This window comes from Athene cunicularia, assembly GCF_003259725.1.
Source record: "Athene cunicularia isolate RWA chromosome 11 unlocalized genomic scaffold, athCun1 chr11_part3, whole genome shotgun sequence".
Classification (NCBI taxonomy): Eukaryota; Metazoa; Chordata; class Aves; order Strigiformes; family Strigidae; genus Athene; species Athene cunicularia.
In genome coordinates, this window is record NW_020799115.1 from 103,897 (window position 1) to 124,706 (window position 20,810).

Genomic DNA, 20,810 nt, shown 5'->3' on the forward strand with positions numbered 1-20,810 from the left:
CGGTTCATTGTGAGCATGGAATATTTGACATACTAGTCAAATTCAGGGGCTTTCCCAGAATCTGGATACTTCTGATGGTGTCTGAAACGTGCGTAAATTGTTTGTGAAGTTTTAATCCCTGCTTTTTGGCAATCTTCCTTGGAGGTCAGCTGGGAGGTTTCCTGTGAAAAAGTACCCCCTTGACACATGAAAGCAACACTGGGACAAAAAGATAAATATTCAGAGGCTTTTGTTTCAGCCCTGGATGAAACTTTGTACTCAGGCTGTTAAAAAGTAGCTGGATCAAATGTACTGTGTTGGAACTCCAGGCCATTGCAACCAGTTTTCGGTTAAGTGGGCGCTACCGGTCCTGGGAGCTGGAGGAAATCTGTGCAGCCTCTGGCTCAGAGCTGGGTCTGGCCATGGAACTGGGAGTGCTTTCCCTTGCTGACCAGTCTCTTGCCACTACAGATTTGCTGCATCTTTATGAAGAGCAAAGCATTTCTGGAAGTGAAGCAAAGGAACTTTCTACATATTTGCCTCCCCTTGCCCCCACTGCAGAAAAATAAGAGTGCAAGTGAAAGAGGTAGGAAATGAGGCAATACTTGGAAAAGCTTGACTGTGGCAGGGAAGGACACATCAAGGTGTTTTCTTACCAAAATATTGTGCTCTCTATGCATTTTGAATGGTGATATTTTATTGATTCTCTATAATTTTATTATTTTCATTACTTGAGAAAATGTGACTAAGTAGATGATACTGTTAGTGCTGTGCTGAGCAGGTAGACTGGAGGTAAACCTCAGCTCAGCGCAGGATCCCTGAGTGCAATTTGTAACTGAGGTGTAAAAGACATGAGAGGAGAGAGTAGTTTTCAGGTTACCCTTGCAGAGCTTGAATACATGAATATTTTTAACAGTAGCTGCAAAATCTAAAAATACGGGACATCTCTCTGCTTCTGTCTCGATTTTTCTACCAGGTTTTACAAAGAGAAAAATTAGGGAAAAGAAACCCAAAACAGATAGTTAAGTCCATGGAAATGGCAGGACCCTGCAGCAATCAGAAATTTTACTGCTTTGCTTCGGGTGGGTTTGTTGGTGGCTGACAGCGTGCTGGTACTCGCAGCAGCTGTGGGCATTACTCGCCCAATGTGAGAAGAGCTGAATCTCAACAAGTGCTGCAGGATTGTGTCACTTGTTTGAGGCAGTAGATCTCGAGTGTTCAACAAAATACAGCTTAGTTCTAAATTTGCAGTTTATTCTGATAATGGTAAAGTCTTGGATGGTGGCTGTGAATATTTAGGAAAGAGAAATTCTTTGGAGTAGACGGAGCTGCTGTGCACCGCATACTCATCCTTTTCTGACACATCTGTCTGAGCAAAGACTAAGAAAGTATCCCATTAAAGAAAAAAATAAGAAACCTAAATCACATACTGTAGCAGAGTTGGGGAATGCTTCTGAAGCTGGTTATAGTGCTGCCCTGAGGTGTCTTCTACCTGCAGTAAACTTGTTGGCTGTGACGTGTTGTGCCCTCGGCAGGATCAGACTCATCGGGAGCAGAATCACTTGTGTGATGATTCACTAGTAAAGCTGCAAGTGCCCTTCGTTGCTCTTAGAGATAGGTCAGAATGGACTTGGTGATGCTGAGCAGCTCCTCTGCACTGCAAGTTGAAGTGGGCTGCTCTGTGTCAGTGGAATAAACCCCAAGTGACTGGTTCTATGAAGCTGTCACTGCTTTGCATGAAAAACCCAAAGGCAGAACTTGTCCACTTGTATTTTCTTTGGTTTCTGCCAAGCAGCAGCACACAGCATCATCTGTTTTTTACAGACGTTAATTGCTTAATCAGAAAACAAATCAGCCTTCTGTAAGAAAGGAAGATTCCTTATGTATTTCCATTCTGCTTTCTTGCTGCTGCAGGTGGTCCTGTTTAACAAAGGAGCCATTGATGCTGTCTTCAACTTGGTCCCTCCAGCTACAGCTCTGGGCTCCTGCTTCACCTTCCTCCCTCAGGAGGGCATCATTTTACCTGAGGGGCTCCAAGTCATCCGGATCTCCTTCAGTTCCACCAGCCTGGGGGAGTTCAAAGAAGAATTCAGGTTCAGTGTGAATGGATCCCCTGAGCCTGTGACCTTGACAATCAGGTGAGGAGGGTTATAGGAGCTTGGTGGGCACATCTGTAGCTGTCTCTGGGTAATCATCTCCCACCTACCTCATTTTAAGATGGAACAGAGAAAAAAAGATGTTGTCTAAGGTCTTAGTCTTGGCTCAGATCCTAGCATCCCCACACTGAGAGCCAAGGCTTTTTAACCTTGACTCCATTTTGAGCCTTGCAGCTGCAGCAGCAAATGAAGTTTGATTGTCTGCGAGAGGAAATCGTAGAATTGTAGAATAGTTTGTGTTGGAAGGGACTTTTAAAGGTCATTTAGTCCAACACCTCTGCAATGTGCAGGGACATCATCAACTTGATCAGGTTGTTCAGAGCCCTGTCCAGGCTGACCTTGGATGTTTCCAGGGATGGGGCATCTACCACCGTTCTGGGCAACCTGTGCCAGTGTCTCACCACCCTCACTGTAAAAATGTTTTTCCTTTATATCTAGTCTGAATCTTCCCTCTGTAAGTTTAAAACCATTACCCCAGGCCCTACTAACAAGCCAGTCTGAATCTTTCTTATAAGCCCCCCTGAAGTACTGAAAGGCCACAGTAAGGTCTCACTAGAGCCTTCTCTTTTCCAAGCTGAACAATCCCAGCTCTCTGGGCCTTTCCTCACAGGAAAAGTGTTCCATCCCTCTGATCATTCTTGTGGTGTTCTCTGGCCCCGCTCCAACAGGTCCATGTCCACCTTGTGCTGAGGAGTCCAGAGCTGGACACAGCCCTGCAGGGGGGTCTCACCAGAGTGGAGTAGAGAGGCAGGATCAGCTCCCTCGACCTGCTGCCACCTGTGACCATGCCTCCTGTGCTCTCAATACCCAGTTTAACTTTCAAAGTCTTGGGTTCCTCTGGGAAGCAGCTTTGCCTTCAGGGTTGAGGCGTGTGGCTCTGTGACTTTCCAGGATGCTGTTTGCACAGAATTTGGTAGCAGCAGGTTCTCACACTTCTCTGTGTGAGGGCCCTGGGGCTTTAAGTGACTACCCGTGCTGGAAAACAGTTGGAGTGGAGGCTGTACAGGAATGGTGTGGAGATGTCTGCTGCCCAGTCTGGGTACCCCGGAGCTGGAGTGACTCCTTCCTACAGATAGCTCATACCCCCTTGGGCCACGGCAGACAGTGGGATGGCATTAGCTTTGGGCTGTAGCTGGTCTGGGCCACCCCCCCTGAACACCCAGCAAGGCCAGCAGGGCTTTGGGGATGGGCCAGCCTGGGTGGCTGCAGCCAGAGGCAGTGTTCTTAAAATCCTCTATTAATAATCCATCCAAAATGGGTAGCAGCAGCCTCAGCATCACCTCTCATGCTCATGGGTTGGGACAAGCTGTCCTCTTGTGCAGCCAGTGCTGTGGTGGTGCCTCCTCTCTGCAGCCAGAGCAGTGCTGATGGGGCAGACGGGGAGCTCTGCAACAGGTGCTGTCACAGGGGCTCGGGCATCGTCCCGTGGGCTGGTGCCATGGCAAGAGATAATCCTCACCAAGCAGAGGGGAGAAGGGGGAAAAAACTGATGATAGGAGAGGCAAAGCTCACTTCTCAGGACTGCAACAGCATGCAAACTTGTCCCAGCTGGTCTTTAACCACGGGCTGGTGGGATGACGTGGTGTAGGCAGGAAAGCTGGCGCTGGGTGCTCTGGAACTGTGGGGCTGGCTGTGCCTCCTTGGCAACCAGCCTCCTGGGCTGCTGCTGCTGGGAGGCTCTAGACAAAGGCAGTAAAGCAATGGGAGGAATCTACGCTCAATGTTACCAATAAGGTGATTACTTTGCAAGAGAAGTCATGAGTAGGTCTGTTGACCTCAGTAGAGTAACTATTACGTTGGCTTTGTGTTTGGAGGGAAAGTGCTGCTTTTTCTGGAAATCAAGAGGGAACATTTCACAATCGAATAACTTATTCTCCTCTGTGCCTCCCCCAAATTGGTCACGGGGTGTTATTGCATGAGCAGCTTTCTCCCTGAGCAAGGGCAGGTTTTGCTGGTAAGGCTGCACTTACCACAGGTAGAATACAGTACTGCTTGGACAGTGCCCGCTGCCTCTGCCCTGCAGTGGCCTTGCTCCTGGGGAAGGAAGGAAGGAGCTGTCCGAGGGACGGTTGTGTCTTGGATTCCCCACAGCCAAATGAAGTCGTCCTTTTTTCCCCACTGATGCCCTGCCTCTCAGTGCCCAGCACACCCTCCCCTTCTCTGTGGCTACTCTGCTCTGTTTGGCCAGCACCTCCCTGGGCTCAGTGCAGACCTTCTGTCTCAGTGAAAGAGGATTGCTGGTCCTTTTTTATTTATTTCTTCCCCATCCTTGTACCCTTCCTCCCTGGATGGTGGCTCCTATGCAACCCATCTGATGGCACCCTGGCACACCTGCCTGCTCCCATGCAGCTGTCCCTCAGCAGCAATTCCCATTGCAGTCCTCTCCTCCCTGAGATGGCATCTGCCTCCTTGAGCTGCGTCTCGCCCTTTTCAAGGATCCCTCTCCAGCCCTTCTGTCATTCTCCAGCCCCACAGCTCAAGATGTTTGTTTTCAAATGCCTTGAGATGTCCACTCACCAGGTCAAGCTGAGCCTCCCTCGTCAGAAAGTTTTGTGCAGGATTTCATCCTCCATGGAGAAAAGCTTCTGGTTCTTTTGAACAGAGGCAAGCTGGCTGGTGGGACACTGGGCTGCAAAGGAAGGAACGGGGATGAGAGCTCAAGCAGTTCCTCTCCCACCTTGTGTTATCCTTCCTGCTCTGCCAGCACCCTGATCTCTCTTCATACATGCATTACTTAATGCTAATGTAAAACACAGTTGTTGCCAAAACCACTGCCTTTCCCTCCCTTCTCTTGCAAGCTGTACTGCTACCAGCTCTGGGTTGGCTCCTTGCCTGAGCCTTCTGGGCAGTCATTCCAGTTTAACTTCCCAGAGCACAGATTCGGTGCACTCAGGAGAAATGGCAGTCATTTCCCCACTTGCCTGGCAAGGCTTATCCTTGGCAGTTTCCCAGTGTCATCCCCAGTTGTGGCTGATCTGGAGGTAGTTTTTCATTGTCTCCTGGCAAATGCTGTGACAGAAAGCATATCTGCTCCCTTTGCTACATCTAGAGTAAGCTGTTAGGGCTTGGGAGGTCAAATCTGGTTATGTGAGGTCCCTGGAGAGGGAACTTCACTATTAGCAGGGATTTGGTACTGGGCTCATTCTTAGGAGCTGATTGAGCTGCAAGAATCGAGATGTAGTGTTGGATTGAAACTCCTGAAAGTCATTTTTTGAGTGTTCTTTGAATATGCAGTCAGAAGGTGCCAAGACCATAGGTGATTATTTGTTACTTGGAAACCAACCTCACGAAGTGCTGGATGCTTGTTTCCTTGGTGTTTGGAAAGGGATGCTGGAAATGGGACACCACGGATGGACACAGGTCCCTCCTGTGGGATGCTGGGGTCTGTTCATGTGCAGAACATGTGGATAATGACAGTAGGAGTCCTGTGAATAAAATGAGAAAGCACTGTTCACTGTGGCCCTTGATTTTTAACTGAGGCAGAGCTGGCATTGATTGTCATCAACCATTAAGTCAATTGATGCTTGTTATGCATCTTCAAGTACTGATTTCAGTGGATGTGAGTGAGTTTTGGAGTTCGGAGCCTGTCTGCTGAGTTGAAGGATGGGCGAGGTGATGAGGTGGGTTCAGGACACCTGTGTTCAGCTGTTTAAGACATGTTGCCCTTGGATGTGTCAGCTGGTGCACTGGTGACAAGCTGATACTTACTTCCAAGATTCAACTGTCCCCTGCGTAGAACTGTTGCTGCTCTTCTCAGTGGATGTTTAGGGCTCCCTTGGATTCATGTCTGAAAGTCCTGCATGTGTAATGATTGTGTGGATCAGGCCTTCTGAGAAAGGTGTTCATATGCTCCATGGAAATACCAGTTCCAGCTAGGAAATACCAAAGCAGGGAACCTGTGGCTGGGAAGGCTCATTACAGTGAGTCCCCTTGTGTGTGGACACCTCTGTCCATCACATGACGGGTGGGGAAACTGAGGCACAGAGCCATCACTTGTTCAGGGACCTGACTGGTGGCACATCCTGCCGCGGTGCCCTGAGCCTCAGCAGCAGCTGTCGGCTGCTGACCACTTTGCTTTGGCTGCTTGCTGTCCCCATGTGTGCTGTGCTGAGCACAGGGCTGACAGGTTGATTTGAAGCCCACCGTGGTTCTGAGAGCAGCTTTTACCCACCCCAGTGATAAGGAAAGCTGAAGGCTTTGCCATTCTCTCTAACCCAGCCAATGCCATATCTGCCTGTCTTTGTCCTTGCAGGGGCTGTGTCACTGGACCGACTTTTCATTTCGATGTCCCTGCCCTCCACTTCGGTGATGTCTCCTTCGGTGAGTGTGCCCTGGGCTTGGGCCACAGGTTGGGAGCTCTGTGAATTACCAAAATTGAGCACTTTAACATAAGACCATCTGTTACATGTGCTCCTCCATCACAGCCTTCAGGGTGTTAAAGCCAGGGCTGCTGGTTGTTTAGGCTGTCTTGTGCCATTGTGAGATTCAAATAGGACCAAGGGATTAAGCCAGTATTTTCTGGTGTCCTCATAGTCTGTTCAGCCCCAACCTCCCAGTCCTTGGCAGCAGAATGACTTGGCCCAGAGGGCCCAGGGGATGGGACTGCAGCAGAAGGGAGTTTAAGCCACGTACTAGCCTGTAGCTGCTCTGGGTAAATGTTCCTGTTGCAAGGCAAGGATACCAGTTACCCTCCTGACCTTTAGTGCCAGATGTTAATTAACGCTGTGAGGGCCCCTCGTTGTCACCCACCAGGTAACATGCCCAAGCAGTAGCTCTGAATCAGGCACTGATGTCCTTGGACCATGGGCTCCTCCTTCCACACCACAGGCCCAGCTCTGCTGACAGAGCCTGTGGCTGAGCATCCAGGAGCGCCTCTGTTGAAATGCAGCTTCTGGTTCTCCATCTCAGGCTCACAAAAGGCTTTTTACTGAGATGATCTACAGTTTAAATGTGAAATCAGTTGTGGATTGATTGAAGGGCCATTATCATTCTGTGCCCAGGATGCCTCTGTGTTTTCATGCTGTTCATGGACTTTTTAAGAAGACTCATTACCTTTCCTGAGCTGCTTCTCCCCTCCCTCCGTCACCACTCTGCCACTTCTTTATTACCTTTTGAATGAAACAACAAGAAGCACAGCAGGCAGATGTAATAGGGGATTCATCCTCCTTGATCTCATTTCATTAATAGGCCTTTTCAGCTGAAGGCAGCTATTGTATTTTTGCTTCTTTTAACTGTGCTGCTGATTACTGACCTGCATCTGGTGACTTTGGTCTCATTTGGGACTGTGAAGTTTGTGTCCTTTTTGTGCCCCTCCTGCCTCCCTGCTGCAGTAACTGCTGGAGGTTGGCAGTGGTCACTGTTGTTGGACATGGAGACCCCCCCACTGTAGCTGCAGTTGGTTTTCCTTCCCATCTGTATACAAACAATGCTTGGTGAGCAGGCCACAGGAGATGTCTCCTTCTTGCAGAGCTGGCCAGCCCAGCCAGATGTCCAGGCCAGAGCAGGCTGTGGACTGATGTCCTGTCTCTGCAGAACACCCCACCAGATGTGACTGTGTCACTGGTTTTCCATGAGGGAAGCCGAGTTTCACAGCTCAAGTGATGTCGAACTTTGCAGGGCGCAGTGCACAGTGTGGAAGCCGTGTCCCATTTGTTAGGTGAGGTCTAACATGGCTCCTGCTGATTTTTGAGCAAGCATCAGGTTTGCCTCCAGTGCAGGGCTGTGCGTTGTGTCCTGGTTCAGCTAGGATAGGGTTAAGGTTCCCCAGCAGAGAGGGGGAAGGGATCTCCAGGCAGGTTGTCAGGTCTGGGCTCGGGAGTGCGGGAACTTTTTCCTTTGTGTCTTTGGTGGCGGGGAGCATGGGCCTGTCTGTAATCGTTGCGGTATTTCTCTGTGTATCTTTTGTCTTGTTCACTGTTATTACTGTTTACTGTTGTTATCATTGCTCCTGTTGTTGTTCAGATTGTTTATTACATTGTTGTATTAAATTTCTTCTTATTTCAACCTGGGGTTTGTGCCCTACTTGTGTCTGAGGGTGGGGGAGGGACAACAGCAACGTGGTATCTGGTCCCAACAGGGCTTAAACCAAACTCAGTTGTCATGTGCTCAGTCTGGTAGCCCCAAACAAGAGATGCCTTAAGGGTCCTGCCTAGATAAACTGCATTAGAGTGTTTTGCATCATGCTGTCGTTCCCAGTTCATCCTTCCTTTCTTTTACAGTAGCTTCTCCTCGATGACAATACCCTGCTCTTACATACTGAAAACTGGGACTGTTCGCAGAGTTCACAGGGCATTTTACAGATTGAATTTTCAGAATAAATGGTCTGTCTGGGTAGACACTCGTGAGAACTAATTGGTACTTGTTTGGGGGCAGGTGAGAGAGCTCCTCACAGTAAGAGAGAGAGAACCTTCTGGTGTTTAGCATCGCTAAGAGTGGGCATTTCCAAGGAAGCAATGTCTGTGATCAGTGTAAAATGGAATTTAAGTGACAATTAATTTCTTGTGTAGCTTCTCAGTTAGCTGCACTTCAGATTGAAAAGAGCTAAACTCCAAGCCTAGTTTTATCACAACAGGCTATTCACACCAGAAATCACAGGACAGTTGGTGCATAAATTCATATTTGTTTCATTTTCCTAGGCTTTCCTCACACCTTGTCATGTCGCCTCACTAACACCTCCTTGGTGCCCCTGACCTTCAACCTTCGTGTTCCTGGGGACGGCCTGGGAGAGCCCAGTGTCAGCAGTTTTGCTCAGATGACAAACAGCACTCGCCTACTCCAGAGAAAGGGAGCCCAACATCGCCTCAGGCCAAGCGAATTCACCATAAAGCCCCACAGGGGGACCATCCGCCCCCTGGGATTCCTGGATATCCAGGTATGGGAAGAGTCCGGCCGTACGTGCTTGGCAGGTGGAGCTGGAGCATCACTGAGGGATGGGAGGGCTTTAGCACCGCTAGCTCTGAGCGTAACATGCATAGGATATCTGCACTGGTGTTGGGCTTTTGCTAGCTGGGTTACTCTGGGGCTTTTCTGAAGGACCACTGCTTTGTTTCTAAAATTGTAAGGTGAAGATCATGTACCATATGGTCAAGTGCAGAAGCCATTCATCTGTTTTTGAGAGCTGCTTGGAGCAGTTTCTTTGGTTTAAAGTGGGCAGAGGAAGGATGAGGACGGAAGGTGGCTGTTAAAAAGACGGATGTCATTGTATAAAGCACTTTGCTTTTGTTCCCGGTCTTATTTCTCCTCTCCTGATGAGCAGAATGAGTTGTATTCACTGCGGTGATCTCCAGTGGGGACTGAAAAAGCTCTGACAGCCATGAAGTGCACAGCTGGGCTGCATTTTGCCCTCAGCTTCCCAGTGTAACGCTGAATCTGTTGAGGTCAACAGATTGTCTCTGCATTTATGCTGTTGTAGTTGAGATTAAAAATTAATCCCTTAATTTTAATACAATGGGGAGTAGATCATTAATCTAACCCTGCTTACATATGCCCCGGTAAGTGCAAGGTGTATTTAACAAAGCAGATTTGTCAGAAGACTTTTGTTACTCCTAGCAACTGTGCTCTGTCCATGGACTAGCAGAAGTTGGGGCAGAATCCTCCTTTTCCTGCCTGTGGAACAAGAACCGGAGGACAGCAGGTGGACGATGGCTTTTGGGAGTGATGAAGTGTTTGATGCTCTTCTCTTCCACCAGGTCACCCTGTGTTCCAACACTCTGCAGAGATACGAGCTGGCTCTGGTGGTGGATGTGTGCGGTGTTGGCAGGGCGGTGTCGGCACTGCTCCTCACAGCCAGGTATCGGCGCCTTCCTTGCAGCTCGTCGTCTCTCTTCGTGCATCCAGCACCACGCTGCCTTGCACGTGGTTTGCTGGCTCCATATCCAAATGACAAGTATTGCTTAATGAGGTAGTTCTGCCCAGCTAGATGTGAGATGGGCAGTGTTCTGAAAGCAGCACCTGCGCTCCACGGACAGGCATGACCCTGAGCCTTTTTCTAAAGGGAACAGTAATTATATTCATTGTTGGCCTGTTTTTTGGTGCTTGAGGTGTAATAAATTTCCAAGGGGCCATCTTTCCTCCTTCCTGACAGTGGTGGACTTGTGCTGGGCTGCAGCCAAAATACAACATCCATTTGGGCTGCGGTGAGCAGCCTGCTGAGAGCTGGTGTCTGGGTCAGTTAATGAAGGTGCATGGGAATGGGAAAGGGGCTTATGGGAGGACGGGTGAGGGGAAGCTCAAAGCAAGATCTTATGAAGGGGAAAATAGTCCTTGATGTGGAAGGTGAGCTCAGGTTTCTCTGCTTCCCTCTGGTTCTTTTGAGCATTAATGTTCTCAGACTTAAGCCAGAAGTTGTTCTTGCTGCAGCCAGATTCCATCCTGTTGTGCTGTAGTGGGTGTTGGTTTGATTCCAAGAGGGATGAGTTCACTGTGCTGTTTCCTCTCCAGGCAGAGTCATCCAGTCAGTGCCTGGGCTTCAGTTTTGTAAAACAAGTACAAATGGGGACAGAGAGTGCATGGAGCTGTGGGGTGCAGGAGCTGGGAGAGGGTGATCCCCCACTGCCTCGGGCTTGTGCCCTCCATCACTGGGCAAAGGGCTGAGTTCTCAGGCGGGGCAACAGCGGTGTGGGAGAGGAGGGAGTCGTTCTCACTGAGACACTGGGGTCTTATGCCCTTTGAGCCTTGGTGAGCACTCGGGGGAAGGCTCCCCCACAGCTCACGCCTTGCCAGAACTGTTGGGAGGGTCCTTGCAAGCCTCCTGGGGCAAAGAGCGGGCAGAGCTGATCAGGCAGCTCTGGCACAGGGCACCGTGCGCCGCCCGGGCACCTGGCAGCCTCTGCGAGGCCGAGTCCTGGGGTTTGCCCCACCTTTACGGGGGGGGTGGAGTCAGAAGCAGTAAAAGTCCATTTATCGCTGTAGGGGTATTAAGTGTCTATTTGACAGATGTGTTATGCTGTTTCACACTACTTGGGGAGTAAACAAACTCCACATTCTCTTCATATCTCTGATTCCCTTATGGTCATCTCTTTGCTAGATGTGTGGTTCCTGCACTGCGAGTGCTCAACCCTGTTGTGATGTTTGGACGGTGCTTTCTAAAATTCCCTTACCAGCAGATGCTGACCCTTGTGAATGACAGCGATCTTCCAGGCTGCTACAGGGTTCTTCCTCAGGTTTGACATTGCATCCACCTCCTGCCCTCGGATGTTATCAAGGGTTCATTAGGGAAAGAACGGATTTTGGATAAGACCTTGGTAGTTTATATTCAAACCTAAAGGTTGCTGAGAGAAGGAATCTACCTGAATATAAACTTCAGGAAGCAGTTAAATAGGAACCTACCTGAATATAAACTTTAGGAAGCAGTTTAAACTTTTTAGGAAGCAGTTTATATTCTAGTCTTTGGGGTGCTTTCATGCAGGAGAACTTAGAGGCTTGTGAAAAGCTGCTTCAAGGAGGCTGCCAGCACAGGAGTGGGTGTTTGTGGGTGCAGCAGCTTTTGGACCCCCTGAGGATGCTAAGCCCACATAGTCTTGCATCTTGCTTTGTACCTTTCTGCTTTCTCCTAGGGATTTTTGAAAATGTGTGTGAATTGCCATTGTGGTAGATGTTGAGTTCAAAGTTTCCTCCAAGGTCACTCCTGTGTGTTGCGTTTGACTCTCCCTTACAGGAACACGAGGAGGACGCTTCTGTGTGGTACTCCAGCCCTGTGCCGTGGGGGATTGTCCAGCCTCGCAGCTCGGTGGAGGTCCCGTTGACGCTGGAGGCCCAGGTGACGGGAGAGCAGGACACTGTTGCTCATGTTGCAGTGTTTGGGAGTGAAGGATCCCCTCTGGTGAGTTCCAGGGGACGTGGGCCTTGGTGCGACTCCTCTTGGTGGGGTGTGAAGCCTCAGGCAGGGTTGCTAATTTCCAGGGATTCTTCCCGGGAAAACAAGAACTTGTAATATATGCTGGTGTGGACAAGGAAAGAAGGGGTTTGTGGCATACACAACTACTGCCTGTGAAACAAAGAGCTTCACTTCACAGTCAGAACTGAGCAGAACTGCTCAGCAGGGATTCTTTATTCTCAGCACTGGGTATTGCTCCACCACAAGTGCTGCACCTACTAACAAAACTCTCTGACTAATACACACAAAAAGCACACATATGCATCAGATTTCCTGGAAAAGGCAGTATGCTAATGGGTTCTCAGAATTCATTTACATAGTCTGAACATGAGTAGTAAAAATAGTGAGGATCTTCTCCCCCCTTGGTGGTTCACATCGTCTTCCTCACACTGCCCGCTGGCTGAACTGTAGGTTTCCCGTGTCCACGCGTGGTCATGGAGTGAACTCACCCGTCCTTTGGCTCCTGTTTGTTCCAAAGGGGTTGGTTTAAACCAGCTTCCAGTCGCTTTTCTTGACACTGGCGTCTTCTCAGACACTTGTCTTGCGTTTTTAGGTTCCCTGTTATCAGGGATGTACTCAGGGAGTTTACCAGACTGTCCAAGGCCTGCTTTATCTCCACTAGGCAAGGAATTACAGTTTTCATTTTTACAAGTGGGTAAGATCTCAAAGGGTAGTTAGGAAAAGAGTATAAATGAAATTATATATATATTGTGCTAAAATACAGGAAAAATAAAAGCTAGTGAAAAACAAGTAATGGTTAATGTTAAAACTAAACATCCAACTTTACTGGTTTTTACACATTAACAAGGTCAGGAGGTCTTGTAATCTCAAGTATACTTGTGGCCACTCCCCTTCACCTAGAGAAGAGGAGGGATGGTGTCATCCCAGGTGGTAATCTAAATGTCTGACACAGCATTTAATCACAGCTAGCTCAGACAGAATAAGAAGGCCAGTCTGAAGCCCAGAACAGCCCCTGGGTCTCGTACTCTGCTGTGCTATTAGATGAACAGCTCTGGTGCTTCGTTCGGCCTTTTGTTCAGGAGCACACAGGGACATCCCTGAATCCTGATAATGCAAGCGCTGTGTAAGAGACCGTGATGAAAGTCAGGCCCATCACGTCTGAGGAACACTTATAATAGGTCTTTGCCAAGAGCCCCAGCCAAAGACTCATGAGTCTCCACACTGCTTGCACCTGGAGCACAGAGACTTTTTTTTTCTACCAAACCTGGAAATGGATGAGGCAAAGCATTTCTGGCCTAAAGCCTCCTGAAAGCTGATGTTCAGAGTCAGGTACACAACAGCAGCAATGACTACAAAATGTAGGCAAAGAGAATGTTGTCTGTAGTGTCCTGGCTTCATCTAGCTGAAATCGAGAACAAATATAGTTAATTAAGCTTTAATTTAAAATTATATCAACTTTTGAAGCAGCTGTTTTAAAACGTCTTCTCATCTCTCTGAGCATGAAAGAGGATGTCAGAGGATTCCTGGGAACCTTAAGCTTTTTGTAACAGAGAGAAAGGCTGACATTTTGAAAGTAGTTACAGGGATTTAAACTTTTAATAAGACGAATGGAAATGATGCTGCTAAATCTCCTGAATGCCTCCTGAATGTTTTTAATTATGTGAGAAGGTGGTTTAGCAAAGGAATCCACATTCCTCCTCCAAGAGTCTATGCCAGTTCTGCAAGAACAAAACTTTTGGGTCTCAGACTGTCAAAAGAAAAAATTACTGCTTGAATAATGTAATTATTAATTAATGCCCATTATCCATATAATACCAGGAATACACATATGTGCAAATCAGTGCAACTAACTTGTGTGATCTCTAAAGGGCCTGCTTTGCTTCTGACTTGTACTGGCTTTCGCAGGTGTAGCTTTGAGACTAAAGTCACTGTCCCTGTGTGCTGTGCAGCAGCATAAGTCAGTGAGGGTGGTTTCGGGCAAAATTGAGCAGAAAAAGGAGTGGGAGCAGGCACAAGGTAGAGGAAGGAGAGTTACCAGTGTGGAGGAGGTGTGGAAAAGCAAGCACGGGAAAAAGGGTTTCTTTACCCCCTGATAACGGGAGCTTTCAGATGGGATCAGTCCAGGTCCCACACTTGCTCCAGGCCTTCTGTTTCAGTCTCACAACACTGAAAACTTCAAACAGCCATAATTATCCCCCACTCTGGGAGTACACTTAGAGCTTTCTAATCTTTTTAAACTTCCCCTGTTTGTTTTTTTGATCTTTCCTACCTGCTTCCTGGAGCAGAAAATACATTTAGTGAGCACTGGAGAAGGACCAGTTGTCTATGTGCATCCAAGTAAGATAAATTTCAGCAGTATCCAAGTTCTACAAGATGCTTCCCGAACTCTTCACCTCTCCAATCAGAGTGTCATCCCTGCATCCTTCAGGGCAAAGATGGTAAGTATCTGTGGGGCTGTTTTCCAATAAAAACTGACTGACAAGCAACCTGTGACTTGATTTTTATACGCAACATTTGAATATGACTATATGATTGAGAAAGGAATGTATTCTGTCACAGTGCAGTGAGAGGAGCCTGGTCTGGGGGCAGTTTTAGCTGGGGGACCACTCGGTAAAACAGAGAATTTGCATAGATGTTTGAGCAGAAATTAGTCTGGATCAGTGTTGCAAGTTCTCCCTTTATTTTGTGGAAGGTATTTAGCTCTAAGAGTCATGTGTTTGGAGCTCTGAGACCAAGGGAAAGGGCATGGGTTTCCGCACGGTTTCCCTGTTAGATATGCATTTGCTTTGTGTCGAACTGCTGTTAATGGTAGAGACTGGGGTGTGAGGTCTGGCCTCAAACTGCTCGAAGTGAGGTGAGTTTCACACCTGCTGGGGGTCAAGCCAGCTGGAGTGTTGCACAAGAATATACATGTAAGGGTGGTGTACCTACAGTGGAGTCTGTCGCATTGCAGAGCACCTCTGGAGACTGGCTGCAGAGAAAGGCTCTTGAATTCCTGGAGGCTGCGTAGGGTGAGAAGCTGCACAGCCCAGGGAGGGTGGGTTGCTCCCTGGCAGGGGGAGCAGGGCTGATGCAGCCAGCACAGGCTCATGTGCTGTGGCCGGGTGGGGTGTGCTCCCCACTGCAGGGGGGATCTGTGAGGGGCTTGAAAACAGGGTTCAGAGGAGGTTTGTTCTTTTCCATGCCAGGTGGGTCAGACTGGGCTGCTTAGCCCAGGCCTGGCACTGTGGACTGGGTGTTGTGGATGGAGCATCAGGCAGTGTGTGAGAGTACAGGCTCAGCCTCCTGGGCCGAGGACGGGGCTGAATTTCCCTCGTGCTGCTTTTCCAGTTGTTTGGGGGATAAATGTAGCCTCTAAGTGGGGGATTCTCAGGGCAGCTTGCTTTGATTCCACAAGGAAAACCTGCTTTCCTTCTCTGCAGAAAGCAAGCCACCTGGGGTGGGTGGTGCTGGTCTGTGAATGACGGGGTTTGCGTGCTCATAGCATGCCCTGACCCGCAGAGCTGCTCCAGCACTGTTGTCTGGCCTCACGCCTGCCCTCCCTCCCCGGGCAGCCTGGGTGTGCCTGGGGGACTCGCAGGGTGTATCTGCCTCTGCATTGCCTCAGGGCCCTAAGGCATGGGGCTGGGCAATAAATCCTGTCCTGCTTCACTGCCATCTCTGCAAATATTGTGGCTAATCAATAAATAGAACAATAATAGCAGGTGGGTCAGGGATGGTTTCTTGCCCTGCAGTAAGGGTGGGCTCTGCTGCTCCGTAGTCCCCCTTGTTTACCCCACAGGCTTGACTTACCCCACGGTGAGCATCTTGGCTTCTCAGAACAGCTGCTGCTCTCACGGGGGTGTTCAAGGGAGCAGGTCCCGAGAACCTTCTCAATCAGTCGTTTCAGGAAGGGCTCTTTAGACTCTTCATCCCCCTGATGCTGAGCTCCAGCTGCTCCCTGCCCCCAGCAGCTGCCTCCTTTGGTGCTGCTTTGCTGCCTCAGTTGAAGTTTTGCTCTTTGCTGCTGCCTTAGGCTGCCTGGTCATTTATTGAGGGGAAGAAGAGAGGACTGAATAATTTTGGAGATAAAATTTGAGATGCAATTGGGCATCAAGATGAACTGCACACGTACATCTGAGAGCAGAGGCAGTCCCTTAGCCTCGCTGGTGGGTGACTTGGGCATCCTGCATCCAGTTGTGCCCCTGAGCCCAAGTCTTGTGTTCTCTAAGACAGAAAAGCTGCTGCTTTGATTTGCTGCAGGACAGTGAGCTGTGATTTCCCTGTCCTCCCATTTGATGGCTGATCTCGAAACCGTGGCTGTTTGCAGTTAGGCTTAGAGATCACGGTACCTGCTCAAAGGAAGGAGCTATGATTGAAATTTTCACATCAGCATTGGATCAGCAATGTTACAGCACGCTGACTGGCAGCTCAATAAACCAAATGAGGTTAAGTTAAGGCACAGCAACAGGGCAAGTAAAAGGTTGGTATCTTGTTCAAAACAGGAAAGGAAAATGCTGTACTGCAGATGGCCATGGTGCCACCTTGGTGGTGGTATCAACCATCACATGCAAATTGCTTTCCTGTCAAGTCAAGATTTCTTCTTCCTCTATGGGAGAAAAGAGCATTATCTGAGCAAGCCAAGATGCTTTTTTGTGGATAACTTCACTTTGGGGTAGTGACTTAAGGAATTACCTGGAGTACCCCTTGTACACAGGCTTCCCCGTACCGTCTCCTTTCTGTTTGGATGAGTTGAGTCTGTTATATTCTGAGTTGTGGGGAGCAGCACTGAGCATCTCTGCCACCAGAAATAAATAAATAAATAACCTCCCAGTCTGTGCATTGAGATGGGGCTGTTTTGGGTTTGAAGAAGAGCACAGGGACTTCGTAGCCTTGTCCTCTGTTGGCTTATCCCTGTGTGCCAGGGTGTCTACAGATCTGTGACCCCTGGGACAAGTGTGTCAACCCGTGTTGAATCCTGTGTGTGTCTGATGTGCTTTTCCTTGTCAGATTGCTTTCCCAGCTGCCAGACAGCGCTGTTAGAAAATCCTCAAGGGGAGGGTTTGCGCCTTTTTGGGCATAAAGACTGGAGGAACACGTCAGCATGAATGGACTGCTGCAACTTAGCTGGGGACTGATGCGACCTGCTGAAAAAGATGGCAGTTTCTCCTCCTTGCTGCTGCTGTCATCTTCTTTCCCTAAGTGTCTGTTTTTTTTGCCATACTGGCAAGTGCAAAAGAGTTGTATTGGTTAATGGAAGTGTTTACTTTCCCTGCAGACAAGCAGAAAGGAAAAAGCATTGTTCTTTTATCATTTTCTACTTGTTCTTTGTCACTCTGTCTTCTTCAGGATCTTTTATTCAGCTACTAAGAATGACACCTCTTGGCACCACGGAAGGCAGATGCATATCATGCCTGTGTGATCAGGAAAGAAAAGACGGAGGTGTAATTTTTGTTACTCAGTGGCAGCTTTCTTCTGCCTGCATGGGTCTGTCAGGTGCTACCTTAGGGAGCCAAACGGTGGTCTCTCAGTCCCTTGTAATGAGGGAGGAGGGAGAAGACCTTTCTGGGGATTTCCTCTTCTTATGATAGTCCTAATTTGGGGTCCTGACTCCTTCGACCTGATCCTTGGCCTCCCTAATCCAGAGCCCTGTGCTGCTGGTGGAGCTCACTGCTGCCTGGTTTCCTGCAGCGGTCGTACAGCCAGATGTGTTGTCTTCTTCAGGAGGGTGCCTGGTGAGTTCCCTTTCACCTTCCCAGGGACGAGCTGCCCTCAGATTCATGTGAAGCTGTCATTGCAGAAGAGACCCAGGGTTTTTTATTAAAAAAAAAACCAAAACAAAAAAACAACTGTAACTGTTTATCTTCTCCCTGGGATTCACTGAAGGAAAGTCAATTGATTTTCAGGCAGTGCATAAAGGCTTATGGTCAAACATGATGTAAGCAAGGGGAGAACACACAGTTCCCATTCCTGTACTTGCTTCTCTCCTTATTAGTGCAGGATTTGTTTCATTTACTAATTTCATTGTTTACTATCTCAAGCTTTTGACAACATTCCCTTTATTAAAGAAATGGTCATATGGAGAGACGGCAAAACAGTGCCAGTAAAGGGATGCTGCTTTAGTGATTCTGTTCCTGTTCTGGCTGGTGGGCAGTTTTGCTGATATCCAAGCGAATTGTTAAGGCTGTGGGGAGGGAAGGCTTTGAAGAGCATGTTGACATTGTCTGTAGCTCTCTCCAACTGAATTTGGAGCAGACTTGAATTGGCAAGAGGGGCTGGCTTTTAAATCTACTGGAATTTGCTTTCCCCCCCCTGCCCCAAGCATCTGAATAATTAGCTGGCCTGTCAGTGTTTGCTCATAGCAAGACACAGACAGACAGACAGTGCTGTGCCCTTCAAATGATATCTTCAATGCTATTTAGAAATGAGTGTTAAATTAACTTTCCAGGATATGGGCAGCACTGGCCCTGAATATGTGGTTTCTTCCAAGGTGAGCAAAACTTGAAGATACACAGGCTTAACTCTTTGCAGAGCTGTCCCACCAGAGCCTCATGGTGCTTCAAAAGCTCACCTTTAGGCTTAAACCATTAGTTTAGGTTTTAAAGGCCATGTTTTGCTAATACAGCAGTACCAATTTGCTGATTTCCACCCAGTTTGGTCTTGACAGAGCTGGAGGGAACAATTCACTGTAGCCAACTGTGCCTGGAAACACACGGCATCAGTCATGAGCAGGGGTCGTGTCATCTGTCTTGCCCTGGTGACTGGTTGTACCAAAACCTGAGGAAGGTGGAAGGCTATGTCCCTCCCAGCTTTCCCAGGCTTAGGTCCAGCAGGCTTAAGTCCAGAGCATGTGGCTCTCAGAAAGGGGAGCAGAGGTGTGGAGGAGACCTTGGAAAAGGTGCCTGAAACCTGGCCACAGGGAAGAGTTTGGTTTTTATCACATAAGGTATCTTATATGAGTTTACGTCCTTTCAGAATTGCTGTTTTTCAGTAATGGAAGAAATTGTTATTCTGCTTGTCTAAGGAAACTAAACTTGTCGTGTCATGCTGCACTTTTTGGTTAACTGAATTAAAGAAGGGTAGAATCTTCAAGGCAATTATGCTCCTGCAAGCAAGAGTGACTCAGCCAGGTGCTTTTCCCAGAGGAAAAGTAGGAGGGGTTTGGTTATCAAACGAGGTGGCCCTGATCTCCCCAGCCCAGCGAGTAAGCGCAGATGGGATCTGGAGGGGTGAGCTATGGACCAGGGACACAAATCGAGACAAGCTTTGTTAGCTCACTCAGCAGTCTGCTATTGGCTGAACCAAGCTTGACAAGTTAGGCTCTGTTGTCAGTGGCAGTGAGCGCCACACTACTTTTTTTTAAGAACCTCTGCCTTTTGATTTCATACAAGATCCCCTTGATGGTGCTCTGGGGAAGAGGCTAAACCGAAGTGGTCCCCATCCGTGCTTTTGCCGAGGAGATGCTGGTGCTGAGGTGCCAGGAGGTGGCTGGTGGTTGGGGAGAGCATCTAGCCAGCCTCATGCCCTGACCTCCACCTCCTGCTGGGGCTTGGGGTGGTCTGGAGCTCTCTTCTGCCACTGGCAGTTTGTGTGGATAAAGAGTAGCTTCGAAATGAAGAACGCAGGGTCCCCCACCTCAGGACTGCTGAAACACCTGGGATGGATGAGGCTCTGTGCACAACTGATGTAGGATGGGGATTTATTTCCCCTTCATGTGCAGCCTCCATGAGGAGCGATGGGTTGGCAGGCCAAGGTGTGAATGCTCTCTCGCTAGAGCTGTGGCTTGGTAAAGTACAGTTGCATTTTTAAGACTGAGTTGTTCTCCCTCTATCACTCATGCAAAGCCAGAATGATCAGATCACTTTTATTAACTAGCTTTAAGTAGCTTCAGGAGAACTGAGTGTGGTGGCTCCTCAGTCATTGTAAGAGTTGGTCAGAAGATCAGCATTGTCTCACCGTTGTCACCAGTGACATGGACATTGAGGTACCTGACAACGGCCTGCTCGGAACAGTTGCCGATCCCTGGAGTGGAATGTGGTGCCAAGGCTCCTGAATGCAGAACTGTGTGACACAGCGAGTGCTGTGCTGTTCTCCTGAGGTGTTCTGTCCTGTGGGGTGCAGGCAGTGCTGGGATGTTCTTCGGTGCCTGAGCCGTGCAGTACAAAGAGTGCTGGGATATTGTTTGGTACCTGGGCCAAGCCAGAGCTGTTAGAGGTAATCGTGTAGACACTGTCAGAAAAGATGGATCACAACTGTTGCCGTAACATCAATGAAGAAATCATGAACCTTAGACAAACTTTGCTTCATTCTAATACCAAAACACACCTCCTGGTGGAAGGCTGCCTGCCTCCAAGACTGACCATGCCTTGGACGCTCCCCCCTGCGCATGTGTGATGGCCTCGCTCGGGAAGTGCGGACACCCCTGAGGCAGAGGTGGAGCAAGGTGTGTTACTGAGCATATAAGGATGACTTCTGGACAACGAAAATTGGAAGCTTCCCCACCAAGGACCACGACGATTGACGACGCAGCATGAGCTGGACCTGGGACCGTTAGGACATCGTGAGATCAGCGGTGGCAGCTATAACCTCTCTCCCTCCTTTCTAAACTTAGTTTTACTTTTCCCTTTTCTTTCACCCATCTCTAACTATCACGTGCCGCTTCACGGGCAAAACAATAAAGTTTCACTGTTTGATTACTGCTGTCCCCTTTGGTGTTGGTCACCTTAATTTTGCACTTTCGAGATCGTAGCAAAAGAACCATCATGAGTCCACCGAGTGGACTGTGACAGTCATCCCTTAGGGCAGCCATCCCTCCCTCCCTCCCATCCCATCCCATCCCATCCCATCCCATCCCATCCCAT

The 20,810-nt window shown here is 48.7% G+C and overlaps 1 protein-coding gene across 1 annotated transcript in view; it reads left to right on the forward strand.

The window, feature by feature from the left end:
- Positions 1 to 20,810, forward strand: part of LOC113484652 (hydrocephalus-inducing protein homolog) — a 159,441-nt gene that overhangs the window by 59,714 nt on the left and 78,917 nt on the right. Inside the window, 7 exon segments of the mRNA XM_026857119.1 lie at positions 1,894 to 2,117; positions 6,388 to 6,455; positions 8,771 to 9,006; positions 9,824 to 9,924; positions 11,161 to 11,296; positions 11,791 to 11,955; positions 14,256 to 14,408. Coding sequence (XP_026712920.1) covers positions 1,894 to 2,117; positions 6,388 to 6,455; positions 8,771 to 9,006; positions 9,824 to 9,924; positions 11,161 to 11,296; positions 11,791 to 11,955; positions 14,256 to 14,408 — 1,083 coding nt within the window.